We start from the raw sequence: 19792 nt of genomic DNA, 5'->3' as shown, positions 1-19792 counted from the left end.
TGGCTGCATCCAAGTTGCCTGTGAAAGTTGCCTCATGCGACAAGGCCCTAAGATGTGGCAGATTGCCTCAAAGCGACTCCCTCCCCTTGTCCTCCCTCAGGTGTGTTAATTGGGGTACGGATGGACATGCTTATCACACGTCATCATGGTGCGTTACATTTCCACCTGCACAACTTTCTGCACCTTGCACTATATTCCAAACCGTTTCACAGTATTCTTCCTGCGAATGTGATAAAAATGTTGACATCACGAATTCGCAACGGATAATTTGAGTCAGTTGATTTGTGCTCAACTTCTGCGAAACATTCGTTGGGAAAACAGCCTGGTTCGTCAAAATTCGCTTCTCATTCGCATTCACATGAAGTAAGAGCCAGGCTTTGTTTATACAAAGTACACACTGTGCATGACCTCAGATTTCTCCTGGCTAATGATGAGATGGGTACCCTTTACCAAGGAGAAAATGCCTTGGTGCCCTTGCCCTTTCAAAAACGAAGCAAACAGGCCTGTGAGTGCAGATGATAGAGGTGAATTTTATTTTGTCTTAATTTATTGTACAAGCAAAATGAAAAATATAAAAATAGTACTAAAATAATGTAACAATAATCATCAGTTGATTTAAACAGTGAGCGAGTACATTTTCTGAATTCCATTTAAGTATTTGGGTACTTTTTGTAACGCAAAACACAATCACAGATTTACATCAAACCTACACCGTTTGAAGATAATGATAATAGAAAGCTTACCTTAAAATATTAGATGCTGAGGTGCTGTAGTTTTTGAGAAATGAGTAAAACAATGTCATGAAAATACGTTTTTACATGCTAAAATAATTTTCGTCTCATGATCAGTAAGACGAAAATTATTTTCATGACATTGTTTTACTCATTTCAGGGAAGCGTTTTACTATCATTATCTTCAAACTGTGTGAGTTTAGTGTAAATCTGTGAACATTGTGTTTTTTGTCCAACAAAAAGTACATAGACCCTTTAACAGGCATAGAGTGTAGAAATAAAGAAATTACTATTAGGTTTTCTTGGTCAAATTCGCCAAATGAGCAATCAATTTCATTTTCATGCATTCGAATCAAAGCTGTTTTGCCTCTCCGGTTGTTACTGCGTTTCAAATTCAGAAGTTGGCCATTCATTTTTGTTTTGAGTTGAGTCAAATTCCTTTAGCACTCTGTTTAATTTAGCGTATCGTCATTCTTTTGCGTGACACACACGCCTCAAGAAGCGTCTGCAAATTTGAATGCTGCTTTGATGAATTGATAAATTGACTGATTATTTTGCTAAATCGAATGACGCAACATTACATTTGACATAATCCTAAAACGAAAACCTATATTAATTTGAATAAATGTGACCTTATTGAACATCAGTGCCATTTAATGCATGTTGATTTACATTGTACAGTGTTATTAAGATAAAGTGTGGGCATTATAAGCCATTCATTGTGTTATTATACATGTCTGGCAATGAGGTAAATACATGTAGTGTAAACTGCCTATTCCTCCAAGAGACTTTGACCAGACGAGGGACCTTTTTCCCAAGGCGGTTCCTCTTCTGGTCACTCATCCAAGGGGGGATAGATTTGCACTATTTACCCAATTATGCCAGTTCATTCGTGTTTTATAACACCTCAGGTCTGAAATGTGAATAAGAAAAGAAGCTTGTCAGGGTTTTTGTGTCCATGCGACCATGGTGCAACAATGTTATTTTTGGTCATTAGTTTTATTTCTACAGTTCATCTTGTATCTCAACGTGATTCCTCAACAAATTTCTGTCGGCATAAAAGTGGAACAACATAATATCTTACACGTTGCCTTTGAGCGGTTGAGTTGGTCTTTGAAAAGTGTTTGTAAAGGTTTGTTATAAAATGCATATGGGTAGAAAGATGTTGTAAAAGTAGAATACAATGATCTACACAAACTTCGTTGACTAACACCATCAGCCATTTATGGGAGTCAAAATTTTGTTGACTCCCATATATGGCTGACCGTGTTAGTTCGCAAAGTAAAAGTAAAACCACGCAATTTCGAGGCAAATTTATGTGGATCATTGTATTCTACTTTTAAAACATCTTTCCAACCATATGCATTTTATAACAAACGGATACAATCGCTTTTTATAGACCAACTCGTCCGATCAAAGGCAACGTGTTCCTTCAACCTCCATTGATTTTTCTTTTTTACATTTTCGCCAGCGTTTCGTGTTAATAGTAAATAAGGAGATTTACAACCTTTTTGTTCTGAAACAACGTAATGTACATAATGCCATATTGCCTCCTTTGCCTTTGGCTTCAGACAATCCATCTGAGATTGTGGATGCTCTTCAAGGTTGTATTCAGGATTAGGAAATTAATTGTCCAGATTCTCTGATAAATCAAATACATACACGTGTACAAGGTATCTAAAGTGTTCACTTCCGGTAAAACCAAAGCTACATTGTACATGTACAATGTAAATAAACTAGCATAATGTGCATGCTATGATATTATTGGTTCAGTTGTTTTGGTTCGTTCACTTTAGCATGTTACAAGGTGAGGTCTTACTATACTGGGGAAACAACTTAGTAGATGTTTACTGATGAGGTTGCTGCTACTACAAGATTGCCAGATGGTGTGAATGTGATGTTATAGGCATCACCACAATCCTCAATGTCGCATCCAATGTACTTGCCATCAGGACTGTACTGACATATTCTATTGTTTTGTGTTGTCCCATTATATTGAGCAACAAAGATACTTCCATCTTTATCACAGCACACACCATAGGATCGTTCAGACTGATCAATATCTACTGAGAACACTTTTCCACCCTTATAATCAACCGAGTGTAAATGTCTACCGCTTTGACTGCTGTAGATAATCCTCTCCTTGTATAAAGTCAAATAGTCTACCTGTACTGGAGTAGAGAATGTTCTGATGAGTGATCCACCAGGGTTGTAGAGTAAGATCTTCTTCCCTGAATAACCCACTGCTATGAGATTGTTTTCATCCACTGCAAGGCATGATGGGAAGATCTTTCTCTCACTTAGCTGGAACTGATGATGGAGCATATATTTCCTGTTAAAAACCTTGACTTCTAGATAATCAATCACATACAGGAGATCATTATTGTTCACAGTGAGTGCTATTGGTTTAACAAGACTTTTGTCATTTAATATTTGCGGGCAGTGAGTAGACTGTGATTTGTTTGCTGCTAATTGAGGTTTTAATGCAAACAATGCAATGCGGTCAAAATCTAATACTACTATTTCATTGTCGGAGAAAGCTGCAACCGATTTCGCCCACTTAAATTTTGTGTTGCCGATTTTACTAACACTTTCCTTCAGTTTCCACTCCTGTTTTGTATGGATTTGTTCATGTTCCTTGGCCTGAGCCTCTGCTTTAGCTTGTTGATCATCTCCCAGTACCAGTCTTCCCACTGACCTTTCACCTTCTTCAAACTCAAGAAAGGAAAGCCTGTCAGACACAATCTCACCTTGTCTCTTAGTCAGTTCATCAAGATTGTTTATAAGTTTCAGCTTGAAATCCAGAATCTCATGAGAGCTTGCTTGGGTCATGAACTGATTCACTTCATCCAGCTTGTGCTCTACCTGGGTCACTTCTTTTGTGTTGGTTGCCTCTGCAGTTTCAAATGTCTGGACTCTGTCTTTGTAAACACTCTCTGCCTCTTGCTTCAGCTGCTTTTCCTCTTCGGTGATCTTTGCTCTCTCCTTGGCAGCCTTCTGGGAGATTTTCATATTGGTTTCAGCATATGAAGATTCCAGTTTCTTGCGAGACTCACTGGCTTGTTCCATGGCAGTTTGAATATCCACCTTGCATTTCTTAGCATTTGCAACCAGCTCCGCGACTTCCTGTTTGCATTTATCCAAAGCCTCAGGTATACCAATAAGGTCATGTTTTGGATTTCCATGATCAAGAACAGTACAAGTTGTGCATTCTAACTTCTGGCATGTGTTGCAGTAGATGTTCAGAGTCTGATCACTGTGCTTGCCACACTTTGGAATGTACTCCCTGATTTTACTGCGGTAGGTTACTACACCTGATTGCAGTTGAGCAAGTGAGTAGATTTTATGTGATTCCAAAATAGCCAGTTGCTGATGTGCTTGTTGACATTCTTGACAAATAAAATGTTCACAGTCAATGCATCTGGAAACAGCTGTATAATTTTTTTTACAAGCTTGACATTTGACCTCTGACCCATGACCCTCCATGAGTTGCTCCTGAACAGTAAACTCATCCACCAGAGCATTGAGTTTAAAGTCCTTAGGTAGACTGTCAACCTTGTTGTCTTCTAGTGTTGTTTTCTTTCTGCACAGAGGACACAGTAGGATGGAGTTGTTGGGATCTTGTTGGTGAAGCTCCTTGAGGCATGTGAAGCAGAAGCTGTGTAGACAGTCTAGCATTGTTGGATTGATGAAGCGATTGGTGCATATTGGACATTCTAGATGATCCTTACTGATCTTATCAAGCACTGAAGTAATTGTGATACTGGCAGCCATTTTTGACTTTTAGCTTGTTACGACCTTTCCCTGTCTGGTACAAAAAGGTTAATTCATTGTTAGTATTAAATCTACTCATATTGTCAGATGTAATGCACTGTCACTGTGTCAAATGACTTCAGGTGCTTTACTTGCACAAAAGACAATGTGCTGGAACCTTCTAACACATTTATAGTACATCATTTTTTGCATTGTTTATAAAAATATTATCACCTACAATCAATAATAGTTACACATTAATTCATTGTGGGGGGGGGTTAAACACCTGTAGATGGTGAGTCGTCATCAGACTGACCATTCTGTGAAGGGGTGTTACAATTAGGCTCTTACAGCACACTGCATTATGTCAAAGTTACAACCTTAAAGGAACACGTTGCCTTGGATCGGTCGAGTTGGTCTTTGAAAAGTGTTTGTAATTGTTTTTTTATAAAATGCATATGGGTAGAAAGATGTTGTAAAAGTAGAATACAATGATCCACACAAACATGCCAAGGTTTTTCTTTTACCTCGTCCACTAACACGGTCGGCCATTTATGGGATTCAAATTTTTTGACTCCCATAAATGGCCGACAGTGTTAGTTCGCACAGTAAAAGAAAAACCACGCAATTTCGAGGCAAACTTGTGCGAATCATTGTATTCTACTTTTAAAACATCTTTCTAACCATGCATTTTATAAAAAACGGTTACAAACGCTTTTTATAGACCAACTCGTCCGATCCAAGGCAACGTGTTCTTTAAAGGAACACGTTGCCTTAGGATCGGTCGAGTTGGTATTTGAAAAGCGTTTGTAACCGTTTGTTATAAAATGCATATGATCAGAATGATAATTTAAAAGTAGAATATAATGATCCACACAAGTATCACTCGAAATTGCGTGGTTTTCCTTTTACCTCGTTGACTACCACGGTCGGCCATTTATGGGAGTCAAATTTTTGACTCCCATAAATGGCCGAGCGCATTAGTTCGGAAAGTAAAAGTAAAACCACGCATGTTCGAGGCATATTTGTGTAGATCATTTTACTCTACTTTTAAAACATCTTGCTAACCATAATGCATGTTATAACAAACTGTTACAAACACTTTTCAATGACCAACTCGACCGATCCAAGGCAACGTGTTCCTTTAAACCATGGAGGTAAAATTGTGTATGTAAACTGCAGTTTCTAGAGAAGGGTCATGTGGTACCATGTTGTACATGTACATAGATTTCCCCTGATGACCTTACGTCCTGGAAGTTTGCAAGGGTGAGAAATTCAAGTATGAAAAGGCAAAATCAATTTTCTGGGATATTCACATTATAATGAAATAGGTGTATAAGTGGTTTGTTCTGACTACAGTTCATGCATACAGTCAGCGACATATACCTTCTCCATCGATCACATTTAAACCATTTGACCTCAGTATAAACAATTGTCCCTACACTTCATGGACTAACAAGTACTTACGATTGTATCCGGTTTACAAGCAATTTCTTGGTGTTGTTTGAGGGTCTTTCTTCATCAGTTCACCCAACAAATAAGCTGTGACTTCTGTCTGGTGTTTTATCCACACCCTCCTACACTGTTGGTTGTATGTGCTGGGTCTGTGCTGTATTGATGCATACATGGTACAGTCCACATGGTCCATAGTGCAACTTAGTAGTTATTATTGCTCAACACTCGCTGAAAAAAAAAATCCCCTTTCTATTTATTGTTCCAATGATGTCACCGTAAAGTGGGGCTATACCATAGAGCTATTATATGGGCTAAACATTGTACCGATACATGTATTACACCTAAAGTGAATGGGTCCCTTAATTGTACGTACGTTCTAATTTAGCATGATTTAAAGGAACACGTTGCCTTGGATCGGTCGCGTTGGTCTTTGAAAAGCGTTTGAAAAGACCAACTCGAATGATCCAAGGCAACGTGTTCCTTTAAGTGAAAGATTTTAAGCTGATTTGTTGGCCAAGTAGAGAACAAAATAATATGTTGCTCATCCCTGCCCCCTCTGATAGGACACCGCCCTAATTGTTTTAGTTGATTATTTTAATTTTTTTAAATGTTTTTTCACAAAAAGGAAAGCAAAACATAACAATATTAATCAATGAAATCAACAACAAAAATATCGGAGCCCTTACTCTCCTACCGATTTTGTAAGCTGGTGTATCCTTCAATTTAATTGAGAAACTTCATCATATCATCTTTCTTGCATGTGGAACTAAAATTGTTGAGTGATTTTAAATTGATTGTGTGAAGGCCGAATACAATGATCCACTGTATTTTCTTGATTTCAAAGTGAGTGCATTTCTGTTTGTAGGGTGACTAAAATAATCCATCAAATTTTCTGGGGCATTATTTTAAAATAGCTGTCATTTTTGTTTGCAGGGCGACTATGATAATCCTAAAATCAACGCCATCGTTATCTACAAAGGAACTTTGGACGGTAAGTTGAATTAAACTCAAACATGCACTTGATTTTCTTTTTCTGGTGACTTATTTCAAAACCAATCCAGATTAAAATGAGTAAAGGTCCATTCAGCCATTTTTGTAAAGAATCATGTTTTGTTTTGTTTTATTACGCAATTTGCCAGACACACAAGGCCTGAAGGCCACTTCATTGGGTGTGGGCTACAATCATTTTTTTTTAAGGGGCTGTTGTCACCTACCTGTACTCTCCTACGGCTGAAACAGGTTTACTCCCTTTACAGTGCATACGGATGTAGGCTTGGGTATCATCCATCAGAAGCCTGGCTGGTAGAGCCGGAAGCACTACATGTACGTACATGTATCTCCCCAATTGCTTGTAGCTAGTATCACTACTCTCGAACCCACACTCTGCTGATCAAACACCAGAGCTTGAGTCTGGTGCTCTTAATAACTACTAGGCCATGACACTGCTGATATTTTTTAATTGCTATGGTTCGTTGGGGGTTATTGTTTGTTTGTTTGTTCGTTCGCTCGTTCGTTCGTTCGTTCGTTCGTTCGTTCATTCGTCTGTCCGTCCGTCCGTCCGTCCGTCCGTCCGTCCGTCCGTCCGTCCGTCCGTAAGTCCCGAATTCAAGCAACTGAAAGCAAACAACTTTGTGTGACAACTGGACAAGGTTTTTTTTCTTCAATTATTATCTCGCAACTTCGACGACCAATTGAGTTCAATTTTTCACAGGTTTGTCATTTTGTGCATGTTGAGATACACCAAGTGAGAAGACTGGTCTATGACAATTACCGAAGGTGTCCAGTGTCTTTAAAGTTTGAGGGCTGAATCCCCATTTGATTACATGCTTACATGTATAAGTTTGGAATTCGTTTTCCTGTGCATTGCCAAACTTGTTCAAGTTCAGAATTCCAAGTGGCTTAAATAAGAGAATAAAAGGGTAGCGACGAGTTCTTAAATGGCCGTTTAAAACCGGCAGGGTCGTGGCCGTGTGATAAAAGCCTGAGCCAAAGGGGAGGCTGTTCAAGAACGAGTCTGTACGCGTTTATTCCCATTCCAAAAATGCGTTTTGGGTTAAAAGGCGTAATAAAGTAAGGAACTCTGTGAAACTTATCCGTTTCCGACGTGCTTGAGCTCTGTATGTCCGTGTGTTGCATTGTTATGACCGAGACGATAGTTTCCGGATCCAGTCGTGCGCGTATAGTCTTTTTGCAAGACGTTCTCAATTTCCTTTCCACACAGCACGGCCAACTTGCCGACAGCGCCTGCATCGGCCGTAACAAGAAACGTCTTGCACCAAGACTAGCGCGTAGTATCCGAAAACAACCGGCTATAAACAGAGCTCAAGCTGGTCATTATCATCTGTTTAAACACCCCCACGTGACGCGCTCTCCACCAGTAGGAATAGCGAAACTGTCTGAGGTATTTATGAATACATTAGCAACCTGAATGAGACTCCAACTCAAAGTGCACACACTACTCAGTGAACCCTCCCTCCTGCATTAAAGGAATTGAAGCATCAGTGACATGGATGGGCGGTCATACATGTACTCACTGGGGCTTCCTGTGTAATTGCTGCGACTCTCTAATTTCACCGCTTCACCTTAAGTATACATGTCTCACGTACAAACATGACATTGCTAATTGCAGCGCGTTGAAGAACATCGATCTTTCAGTTCTGCATGAAGGCTGTGGGGCCTACCTTAAACTGTTTTGATGCAAAGATGCAATGATAAAAGATGCAAAGATACATGTACATGAACATTGTTTTTGATTCTGTGAAAAAGCATTTACAATATGCTCATTGTTGTCTTTATGCAAGATCTACTGAAATAAAACACAAATTTGCAACGGACTCTTCACATCTGTCACACATTTTTCTCTTAAATCCTTCAAAGTCATGTTTTTAAAACTAATTTGCTTATTTAATACATGTTTTGTTTATTCATAGACGCTCTTGTACCGCACCATGTACTATTGTTATAATATTATTTCATCTTATATCACAGCATGCAAAAGAAGGGTAAAATTTTCCTTTGTGCCAGTAGCTCCCTCGGGTCAGGCTATGCCCCATAGCCTAAGATCTCAAGGGTTTTTCTCAGCTCTTTGCTGTTCTCAAAAGCGCTGCCTTCTGTAACATATCTATTGTATTCTCACATTTGTTCCTAGCTGTTTCTGTTATTATTATTTTAAAAACCACTTTCCTCCTATATGGAATTTCAGATGTTCCCAAATTACCACCCCTGCCGGGTGCCGACCTTGACGAGGACGAAGTGGAAGATCCCGACGATGAGGAATCGGACCTGTCCAGTCAGAAGCCCAAACGCCACATCACGTCAGGTCCCAAGACGCCAGACCCTTATGCAGCTGACGAGAGCAGTTTCCTATACCCAATTCTCATAGCACTGGCCATTTTTATTCCAACATTATTTTGCCTATGCAAACTTTAACGCTGATTGTAATAGGTTAAAAATAAATTTCCCTGGTTTTTTTTTCTCTTTCTTCTTTTTTTTTAGAAAAAGAAAAGGTCAATGTGTGTGTTTTTTTTGTCTTAATGATTGTCTTAAGGATGTATAATATTTTATGCTTTTAGAAGCTAAAGACAAAAGTTTGTTGTAAAGGTGCTTTGTCTGTATGAGTCGGTTAATCAAACTCTCACCTTTGACCTTTGACCCCTTAGTTGCTTAAAGGAGAGTGCGTACACCTACTACCTGGTCAAGTTTGAGTGTGCACCATACATGTAGGTTGACTATTTTGTAGCAAAACCAGGCTGGTCGACCATTGGTTGACTACTGTAGTCGACCATTTCAGATCAGGCTCAGGAAAATGGTTTCTTCATTGGTCTCGATAGCCTGTTTAACAGGTGCAAAGGGCAGAAGGGAACCAGTGACGTTACAGCGAAAATGCGGAAGATGGAGTATTCTTGATGGGTAGGTTGGTTGACTAAACTGTCAAATGAGTTGTTCAAGTGAGTGCGCCACTGCACATGTACATTGCCTCTCGGATTTGCTCTTAGTTGAAATTTTTGCACCAAGCCATCCTTTATAGGAACACGTTGCCTTGGATCGGACGAGTTGGTCTATAAAAAGCGTTTCTAATAGTTTGTTATAAAATGCATATGGTTGGAAAGGTGTTATAAAAGTAGAATACATCAATCCACACAAATTTGCCTCGAAATTGCATGGTTTTATTTTTATTTTGCGAACTAACACGGTTTGACCCCAATAAATGGCCGACCGTGTTAGTTGACGAGGTAAAAGGAAAACCGTGCAATTTCGAGGCATGCTTGTGTGGATTATAGTATTCTACTTTTACAACATCTTTCCAACCTTGCATTTTATAACATACTGTTACAAACGCTTTTTATAGACCAACTCGTCCGATCCAAGGCAACGTGTTCCTTTAAAGAGCTGGACTTTGGGTGGATACAACGGTGCTGGACTGAGTTGTGCAGAGCTCAAGTTACAGAGTGTGTAAAAAAACCTTCTGAAATGTATCAATGAACTTTCTTCAGCCTGACACTGTGTTGGTTTATTAACTGAAACAAACAAATTTTTTTGAGATCCTTTTTGGGGTTAATAAAACAATCACCTTGATCTTTTTATGAGTTATATGAAGCATTTCCACAAACTGCAACATTTCCCTTTTAAAAGGTCAAAACGACATTTTGGTAGTTTTTGACTGTGTTGTGATAATAGGGTGTTGTGTTAATGCCACTTATTTCTTGTTATTCTAAAAGAAAAACTACCAGGAAAAAAAGCATCAGTGCGACAAGGTTGTCTGATGATATGAAACTTAACTGCAGGCCTGGAGTTTCATCTTTGAGAGGGCAAGGCCTTTTTCATTTTGCAAAGGGCACTTCCATTGGAAATACTTTAAGTCAATGGGAAACTTTTGAAGGGGCGCCAAGGCCAAGACCTCGGGGCAACGGAGGGCATGGCCGCCATGGCTTTCGCGTAATACCAGGACTGTTATTGCAATCAAAGTCTTTTTCTACACTCAGGCACGGCTGCCAATGCCAACTCTTCCTGATTCTGCTGAAAGTTCCTGCAGATAAACCAATCTGTCCATGTTCTGATCAACGAATTAGGAAATCTCTGTGATCGTGGAAACTGTTTCCCTGTTGAGCTGAATGTTACTCTAAATATCTCTCTGCAGCGATGAGACATAATTCAGACTTTTATATGAATTCAGACTTTTTCAAGTCTACCTGGTAATCAAAAATCTTGTGTTTTTCTCAAAATTTAATAAGTCATGCTATATGATCAGCCCCCGATTTCACGAAACTCATCGCAAGTAGCGACGCATCGTAGGGTTTGCGATGCATCGCAGACCTATAAGACACTGCGCGGCTGCGACGAGTTCGCAACTTACGACGTGTAACCGGTCGCAACTTGCACTTGCGACGCGTCGCAGCGCTTCGTGAAATCGAGGGCTGCTTCTTCAGCACTGAGGATACTGTTCCTAAGAACTCATTAGGAATCTATCAGAACTCCAGGGGTTATGAAAAGGTTGAAATGACATCATTTCAATGTACCTCCTTCCGTACGGATCCCAGTTTCAAACTTTTTTGTCAGCAGTGACTATCACCCCTGTCATGGCTGTCTTTGATTGTTGTACAAAATCTCCCTGATTGTAAGATGAAAATGCTGGCAGCTCTACAGTGTAAAAGATGTTAAGTTTGCATCAGGAATTGCCCATGTACACCGATGTGTGTATATGGGTAAAACCAAAATTAATAGCTCTACAGTGGTTACTTGTAAAGTTGGCAGAGTTGAAACGCATACATGTACCAAAGCAGAAATTTAATTTGAAAATAAATTTGATAGTACTAATTAAATGTTATAGGATTATTGGTAGTTTATGTCTGTTTAAAATGCTATGATCTAACTGTTTTTTGTTGTTGTTGTTTTTGGGGTTTTTTTTTGGGGGGGGGGGGGGCATTGTATGGATCTTATGCAGTGACCTCATTCCGCTGCCATCAATGAAGTCTTGGTTTCAAGGCACTCCATTTATGTAGTCATGAAAACTTAATCGCTATATAAACCGCTATCGAACCACTCTCTCATTCCAGTAACTGCTATCACACCACTTCACAAGTTTCGTGGCCACTGGGCCCAGTTTCATGGCTCTGGTTACCAACGAATTCTGCTCTTACGATCACCATTCTTCTTTGCTTGCACGGCAAGCGCTGAGTTTCTGTGCTAGCTGTGTAAGCGTACAATGCCTAGTAACGTGAGGTACACACAAGCTGAAATTCCCAGCTAACACGTGTAATGTGCTTGATGTAAGCACTGAATTCCGTGCATCCACACGCGCTGATTCTTTGCTTACGGTAAGCAGAGCCATGAAATTTGGCCCTTGAGTGTCTTGGAACTGAGACTACCATCACTGAGGAAGAAATGGAAAACGCACATTTTGTAAGCGCAGCGCAAGGGCATGAGCCAATAAGCAACATTCTTTTGACCTCTAGCCGAGGGCGCCCTACTCAAATGACGTCATGGGCATTAAAGGTCTTTTTAATCAAAAAGAAGATTGCCTTCTCTTTTAATTAATTTTAGTGGAATTTTTAGCGGATTTTGTTCTTATGAGACATTTGTTTAGAATGGAATAAGGAGGCTGGATTCTGGCTTTAAGGTAGAGTCAAACTTTGGTGTAATGACCCCAGGGGCAGATTGCACAAAGAGCTACCGTTGATCTTAACTGCAAAGCAATCCTTGTTGCTTAGTACAAATCGCTATGGTGACAATGACAACTTGTCTTGCGATGGATTTTATTGCTTTGTGAAATCAACCCCTGGAACAAATTTGTGTATTTTGTTTCTGAAAGCCTACCTGTTAACAGTTATAACAATTGTAAAGCCTGGTTCATACTTCCTGCGAAACACTAAAGCCCGGTTTACACAACGTGTACTTCCTGCGAATGCGAATGCGATACAAATGTTGGCGTCACAAATTCGCAAAGAAATTCAACTCTCTTGCGAATATCGCAGCGAAAGAGGGGTTGTGACGTCAAATTCACATCAAATTCGCATCGCATTCGCGTTCGCAGGAAGTATGAACCGGGCTTAACTGGTCAACTAGTCATACTGTACTGTGAGGTAATAATGTGTTTTTTATGAGCTTATTTTTTAAGTATTTCTTTTTTAGCTTTTGGTTGGGTCTGTTCACTAATACTTTGTACACTGAAGCAAAAGCTAAAGTAGTTTCTTTATTTGAAATTGTTGTGGGTGTTTTTTGTTTGTTTTGGGGTTTTTGGGGGGGGATCAAGGTGTTTTGAGGATCAAGTTTTAAATGCTTGAGGTTAGGTGGAATTCATTAATGTTTGTTTGACTGTCTTTGGTTGTTAAACTGACCAATTTTTCAAAGCAGATGTTTTATTTATGGAGCATTCCTCAACAGTCTCTTGAAAATATTCTCAGTCACGGGGGGACAATTAGAAGAAAAAAACAGTTCCTTTCAAACAGGGTTACAAATGTACACAACTATTTTAAAAACATTTCGAATAAGAGATTATCTTTTTTTGTACTAATGTTATTCCTCAAAAGATTGTATCTCTGAAAAACTCAGTCACTAGGCACTAGAGAAACAAATATTTCCTTTCAAACAGGGTTACACAAATATTATAAACTTTAAAATAAGAGAGGATCTTTTGTACTTTAGTAGTGTTTCATCAATGTTATTCCTCAAAAGATTGTATCTCTGGAGGAAAAAAACTCAGTCTCTGGGCATTAGAGAAAACATATAATTCCTTTCAAACACCGTTTCACATGTACACTCCGCGCTAGTAGAATATAGAAAGACAGTTCTCTAAAGAACAAACTCTACATGGCAAGTAGATACACACATGGTGTTACCGCAAGCCCAAAATATGATGTACACAAGTGTTATAAACTTTAAAGGGTCTATGTAACTTTTGTAGGACAAAAAATACAATGTCCACAGATTTACACTAAACTTACACAGTTTGAAGGTAATGATAGTAGAAAGCTTCCCTGAAAATAGTACGTGCTGAGGTGCTGTAGTTTTTTGGAAATGAGTAAAACAATGTCATGAAAATAATTTACAAACATATTTTCATGACATTGTTTTACTCATTTCTCAAAAATAACAGCACCTCAGTAAGTAATATTTGAAGGGAAGCTTTCCACTATCATTATCTTCAAACCCTGTAAGTTTAATGTATATCTATGGACATTTTGAAAAAGTACCCAAATCCGTTAAATCTGAGAGAATCTTTTGTACTGTAGTAGAATTTCAACTACATGTATGCTAGCGGCAGCATAGTCTAGCATACTCTAATGTTAAGACATTTCAAGCACCCTTCTACCTTTGCACTTAATTACGAGAGGTATTGCCACCTTAATTTGTATTAATTGGCTGGAGCATTCTTGAAAGGTCTGCAATATACTGGAGCTTTAGCAATGTATATTTTGTTTGCATTTAGGTCAGCGAATGAAACTTATTTGTGGCAGTGCACATTTGCGGAAGCCGATTTCAAAAATGGATAAGATTTATCTTAAAGGCAGTGGACACTATTGGTAATTACTCAAAATAATTATTATCATAAAACCTTACTTGATTACGAGTAATGGGGAGAGGTTGATGGTATAAAACATTGTGAGAAACAGCTCCCTCTGAAGTGACGTAGTTTTCGAGAAAGAAGTAATTTTCCACGAATTTGATTTCGAGACCTCAAATTTAGAATTTGAGGTCTCGAAATCAAGCATCAGAAAGCACACAACTTCGTGACACAAGTTTTTTTTTTCTTTCATTATTATCTCGCAAAGTCGACGACCGATTGAGCTCAAATTTTCACAGATTTGTTATTTTATGCATATGTTGAGATACACCAACTGTGAAGACTAGTCTTTGACAATTACCAATAGTGTCCACTACCTTTAAAGGGTTTTGATACCTTTTGTAGATCAAGTCTCCTTTTGTAGATCAAGTCTTTGGCCATGACATGAATCCCTACTCACTGTGAATGAAGATCTATGTGATATAATTTACCTATAGAAGTTTCATCAGCCTCACTAGTGGTCAATTTTTTTATTTTATTATTTTTTATTTATGATAATCACAGAGCAATGTTTTTAGGAAAGTCAGGTAAATCTGTTGTACATGCTTGAATAATTTGACGTCTCACTAAGACATGTAAAATTGTTTTATTCACTTCTACAAAAAACCACATGGCACCCCTGCAAGTAATATTTTAAGGGAAGCTTTCTACCATCATTTATCCCCCCCCCTCCCCCCCAAAAAAAAAAAAAATTTAAAAAATAAATTAAAAAAAAATCAATCATCCATAAATAAATAAATAAAACATTTAATACAAAAATTCTCCCTCTCCATACTCCAAACATTTCATCCCTATTTTCCAACAATGTAAGCTGTATATTAACGTTATTTATTTCTTCTAACAGTACATACTCGGTTGTTACTTCTCTGATTATGAAGTTTAAGGATGTAGTAGGACAGCATTGAAGTTTTCTGGGAATGATATTTACCGATGTTCAAAACATCATTATGAGTTTGTAAATATCAAAATAATATGGTACTATGTGCAGCTGTTTTGTGTAACTATACGATAACTGTTTCGAAAAAAAACGTAAAGTTGCGGGTACAACCGTGTAGGCCTATAAGATGGGGAATGATAATCGATTTTAATAGTCAATTTTTATATAGCGCTTTATCACAGCCCAAAGGGCGTCTCAAGCGCTTCTGACATTATTACCCCTGGTCACTGGGCCTTAAATCATTCCTTAAACCATCTCAGCTCCCTGGAAAGTATACATCCGGTGCTGTGAGTTACCGCGCTCCCAGCTTATCATTCACATAATCCATCTCTGCCCTCATGTGTACCCATTTTACCCCTGGGTGGAGAGAAGCAATAATAGTTAAGTGGGATTCGAACCCACATCTCGATGAATCACCAGAACTTGAGTCTGATGCTCTTATGATAAAAATAACCATATTTATAGAGCGCCTTTTCCAAAGGATACCAAGCGCTAGGGATAATGCAACCAAAAACCCAATAGAGAAAAATGAATAGTAAGCAAAAAAACAAAAAGTGACACGCTCGGCCACGACACCCCCTTAATGTGGAAGTTGTGGTTCTGAGAAGAACTGGTTTGGTTCTTCATAGATCACACTGGTTCTTCTCAGAACCAACAAAGTTCAGAGCCAGCACTTCTCCTCAAACGGGTATTTGTCTACATGGTTGTACCCATGAGTTTACTAAAACGCAGTTTGTCTTCTAATCCACACCATGCAAAGCTTCAAATGCATCTACTATCTACTTAAAAAAGGAACTTAAGCTACCAACTTTTAAAAGATTCTTTTGGAATTTTTCTAAGTTACTGCACCAGAGTGTAAAGGCCACATTTCACATTAAAGTAATGTGGTTATGGAAAAACATATTCTGTTTTATCCTCCAAGATTTGAATCTGAGAAGGGTTACTGACAGTAACGTCTTTCAGATCGTGTATTCCAAATACGGATTATTCTTCCTGACAGACATAATTGCTCCTGTTTGAGGACGTAAAACATTTTTGATAATGGCACTTGAAGAGTACAGTAAATAGATCATACAACATATATATACAAACTTGGCACTGGAAACTTGTTAACGTAGCAAAGATCTTGCATATTATTTGGGTCTTGGATCCAGGTGTTTTATTTATTAAATAAGGGAAGTATTATTTCTACCCAGAAGTAAACTGGGACTAAAGTGTATACTAACACTAGTACTAATACTTTTTATTGCATTGTAATATGGTAACTTTATGGAGTTACCTCCCCTTTGTTGTTCTCAGTAAACATTTGATCGATATAGAACTTTGATGCACTTACCAGTCACCATAAGGTTAGCACTGTAGAAATAGAACCCGGAGAACGCTGATCTACGACATTGTGCGTGCGATTTCGATTTGTGACCACTTTTATTGATGCGTGTATGCCATTGTTGTTTTGCCATACAGTAGCATTTTGAACATTGACCAGTGAAAACCAAAGAAACGGTCTATCTGTGCACTCACGTGATTATCAATTTTGCCATACACGCCTGTCACGTTGTGCGATAAACCGCATCTACAGAAGACACACGGAGCAGTCAAGCTCAGCGTTCTCCACTAAACTACTGTGCTAGCTGTGTAAGCACAATGCTTAGTTACATTATGCATGCACAAAAGAACAAAAATCGCTTCTTGTGTGTGTGCGAGTGGGTATGTGTGTGTTTGGTTTTCTGATTTTTAGCTTACAGTTTAAGCATGAGCCAGGCATGGAATAAGCAGGAAATATTGCTTGACAAGATTCTGCTCAGCAGAATTAAGGAGGATACCAGTTACAAATTTGAGAATGTGACAAGGTAGTTTTAATGGTAACCATTGTGCTTAGCCATTTTTTGTTTTTGCTCTGAAATTTGACCCTAAACCCAATTTCATAAAAGTCTCCTGTAGGCAAAAAAAATTGCTAAGCATAGAAAAATCTTGCTCAGCATTGAAACGGTTTGTTCTCCTTGAATATTATGCCAAATTGGACTAATTTGAACCAACATGATTAATCTGTGAATTTATATTTCTTCAAGAGGCAAGATTGACTACATGAAAAGAAGTAATTGTGATTTATATAAATGAATTTGAGCCCAACCATTTTGGCGTTACTTATTTTAACTAATATAATGTGGTTTTGTAATTGTGAACTTAATCTTTATTAATTTGCTGTTTTTTATTAATTGATTTTTGTAATAGACTGAACAAACTTTATTTCAAGGAACATTACAGAATTGGTTTTTGATAACAAAACAGTTGCTGGCTGTTAGGGCACTTTATGTAATCCACTGTATACATTAAACAGACACACCTCGTAGAAGTTTTAGATTGATCAGCCTTCTGGGTCACAAGAAAATAGTGAAAAACTTATTACACTTTTTGCATACATTGATAAACTCCAAATGGGAAATTAGTTTGATTTATTTTTTATCAAATATGACATTTCAGACAGGAATATTTCAAGGGATGTTTTATACTATCATCATCATTAGACCATGTAAGTTCTATGTAAATCTGTGATCTTCGACAACTTTTTTCGTACCAATTCTGTAATGATCCTTTACTGCAAACAATTTTTGTTCAAATTGGGAAAGTATGCAAAGAGCAGGGAACACTTATGAATTTAGTTTTTGATGAAGGAAAAGGTTCGGATCAGCAACTGCTAGCTCGAAACACTGCTGCTTGATCAAAAATTACGATTTGCCATAAATTTTGTTTGAGTTATTTCTTCAGATGTTGTAGTTGTATTTCTTGTAGTCATGTATGTACAGTACTGTGAAATAATTTGTCGTCTCAGTGACAATCTCTGTTATAGGATGTATATTTTGCAACATGAAATAAATATCATTCGTTTTTTAAGTTGTATTCCTATTAGTGAAGGCATGCAGCCACACAAAGGGTATTATAAACTGTGTATTTTATTGGTGGTTAAAAAAGGCACTGGACACTATTGGTTGTTACTCAAAATAATTGTTACCATAAAAACTCACTTGGTGTAGTAAGCAATGGAGAGCTGTTTGTAGCATAAAAACAAAACATTTTGAGAATCGGCTCCCTCTGAAGTAAAGTTGTTTTTAAGAAAGAGGTAATTTCTCACTAAATATCAGAAGACTTCATCAGAAGCCTTTTATTGTGCATCTGAAAGCACAAACATTGTGCAACAAGGGTGTTTTTTAGTTCATAATTCTATTGCAACTTCAAAAACCAATTGAGCCCAAATTTTCGCAGAATTGTTATTGTATGCATAAGAGACATTTAGGGAGAAAATACTGGTTTTTACAATTTACCAAATGTGTCCATTGCCTTTAACATACAATGTGTTCTTTGGATTTGGCTCAAAACTTTATTTGTGCCAAAGTGGATATGCAAAGGGGAAGATTATTATCAAAATAAAGGCATTACCATTTTATTTCAAACTTTGTGAGATGTTGAGTTTCTTTATCTCTTGGTTTTGTTTTAATCAAAGCAATTGTGGGTGTGGATTTCACAAAGAGTTAAGACTAGTCTTATCTTGAGTTAGGCTAACTTAAGACTAGCCATACGTTTTTTCATATCTCCCAGGGACTGGTCCTAAGTTAAGACTAGTCGTAAATCTTTGTGAAATCGACCCCAGGTAGACACAGTGGTTTCTGTGGACCACGGTTCTAATCCCACCTCACACCTTGTGTGGGTTTTCCCTCTTTTTGGTTCCTCCTAAAAGTGAACATAACTTCTTACTTCCTTTTCATCCTGTCTTTATGCTATTTGTGCTGTTGGATGTACATTAAACTATAAATTAAGTCACATATTTTTATTCCTTGTACTCGTTGCTAAGTTTGCCATGAAAGTTCTTTCGTGTGAGATTGTCATGTTTGTATATGCATGGAGAAATATGGAACAAACTTTAAATCACATTTGCACAAAATAATAACTGGATAAAAGTTCAACCTTTTTTAAGGCTAAATGCGATGTTTCTTGGGGTTTAAATAATTGAGCTTGCTGTCTCTCTTTCATCATTTTTTAAATATTGGAATATTGTGGGGGAAATTTGCTTTTCGTCTTTGTCTTTTGGCGTGTCATCTTACAAATAAACTCTCATCTATAATTGATTGTTTTCTATCTTAATTATCCTTGCGCTGCTGTTCCGTTAGAGGGAGCTATTTCAGTTTAGCGGTAGTTGGTTTTCTTTACGAAACTACGGCTTCGGCTTTGGATTCGATTTCAGGCTCCCTGTGAAGCCCTGGAGCGCGTACCAACCGCAACCGCGGGGCAAAAGCCGAAGCTGTGGTTTCGAAAAGGGCCTATATTTTTGGGTTGCCGCTTGGGGGCGGTAGATAACATGCA

At 38.1% G+C, this 19792-nt stretch overlaps 2 protein-coding genes across 3 annotated transcripts in view; one reads left to right on the top strand and one right to left on the bottom strand.

Annotated features, from left to right (window-relative positions):
- The window catches only part of LOC139938552 (malectin-like), a 61295-nt gene extending 51300 nt beyond the window's left edge, over positions 1–9995 (top strand). For both annotated transcript variants that reach the window (XM_071934124.1, XM_071934123.1), the window contains 2 exons: positions 6873–6930; positions 9142–9995. In XM_071934124.1, the coding sequence (XP_071790225.1) occupies positions 6873–6930; positions 9142–9368 (285 nt within the window). In that variant the 3' untranslated portion in view covers positions 9369–9995. The remainder of the gene's footprint in view (positions 1–6872; positions 6931–9141) is intronic.
- On the bottom strand, positions 2168–6051 carry LOC139938551 (uncharacterized). The gene is made up of 2 exons (XM_071934122.1): positions 5952–6051; positions 2168–4539 (listed from the first exon to the last, which is right to left on the bottom strand). The coding sequence occupies exon 2, from the start codon at positions 4503–4505 to the stop codon at positions 2568–2570; it is 1938 nt and encodes a 645-aa protein (XP_071790223.1). The 5' UTR covers positions 4506–4539; positions 5952–6051; the 3' UTR covers positions 2168–2567.
- Positions 9996–19792: the final 9797 nt, after the last annotated feature.

The sequence above is a fragment of the Asterias amurensis genome, chromosome 6 (genome assembly GCF_032118995.1).
Source record: "Asterias amurensis chromosome 6, ASM3211899v1".
In the NCBI taxonomy this organism is placed as follows: domain Eukaryota; kingdom Metazoa; phylum Echinodermata; class Asteroidea; order Forcipulatida; family Asteriidae; genus Asterias; species Asterias amurensis.
Note: the sequence above shows the minus strand (reverse complement) of the source record. Positions and strands in the feature narration are given on the sequence as shown.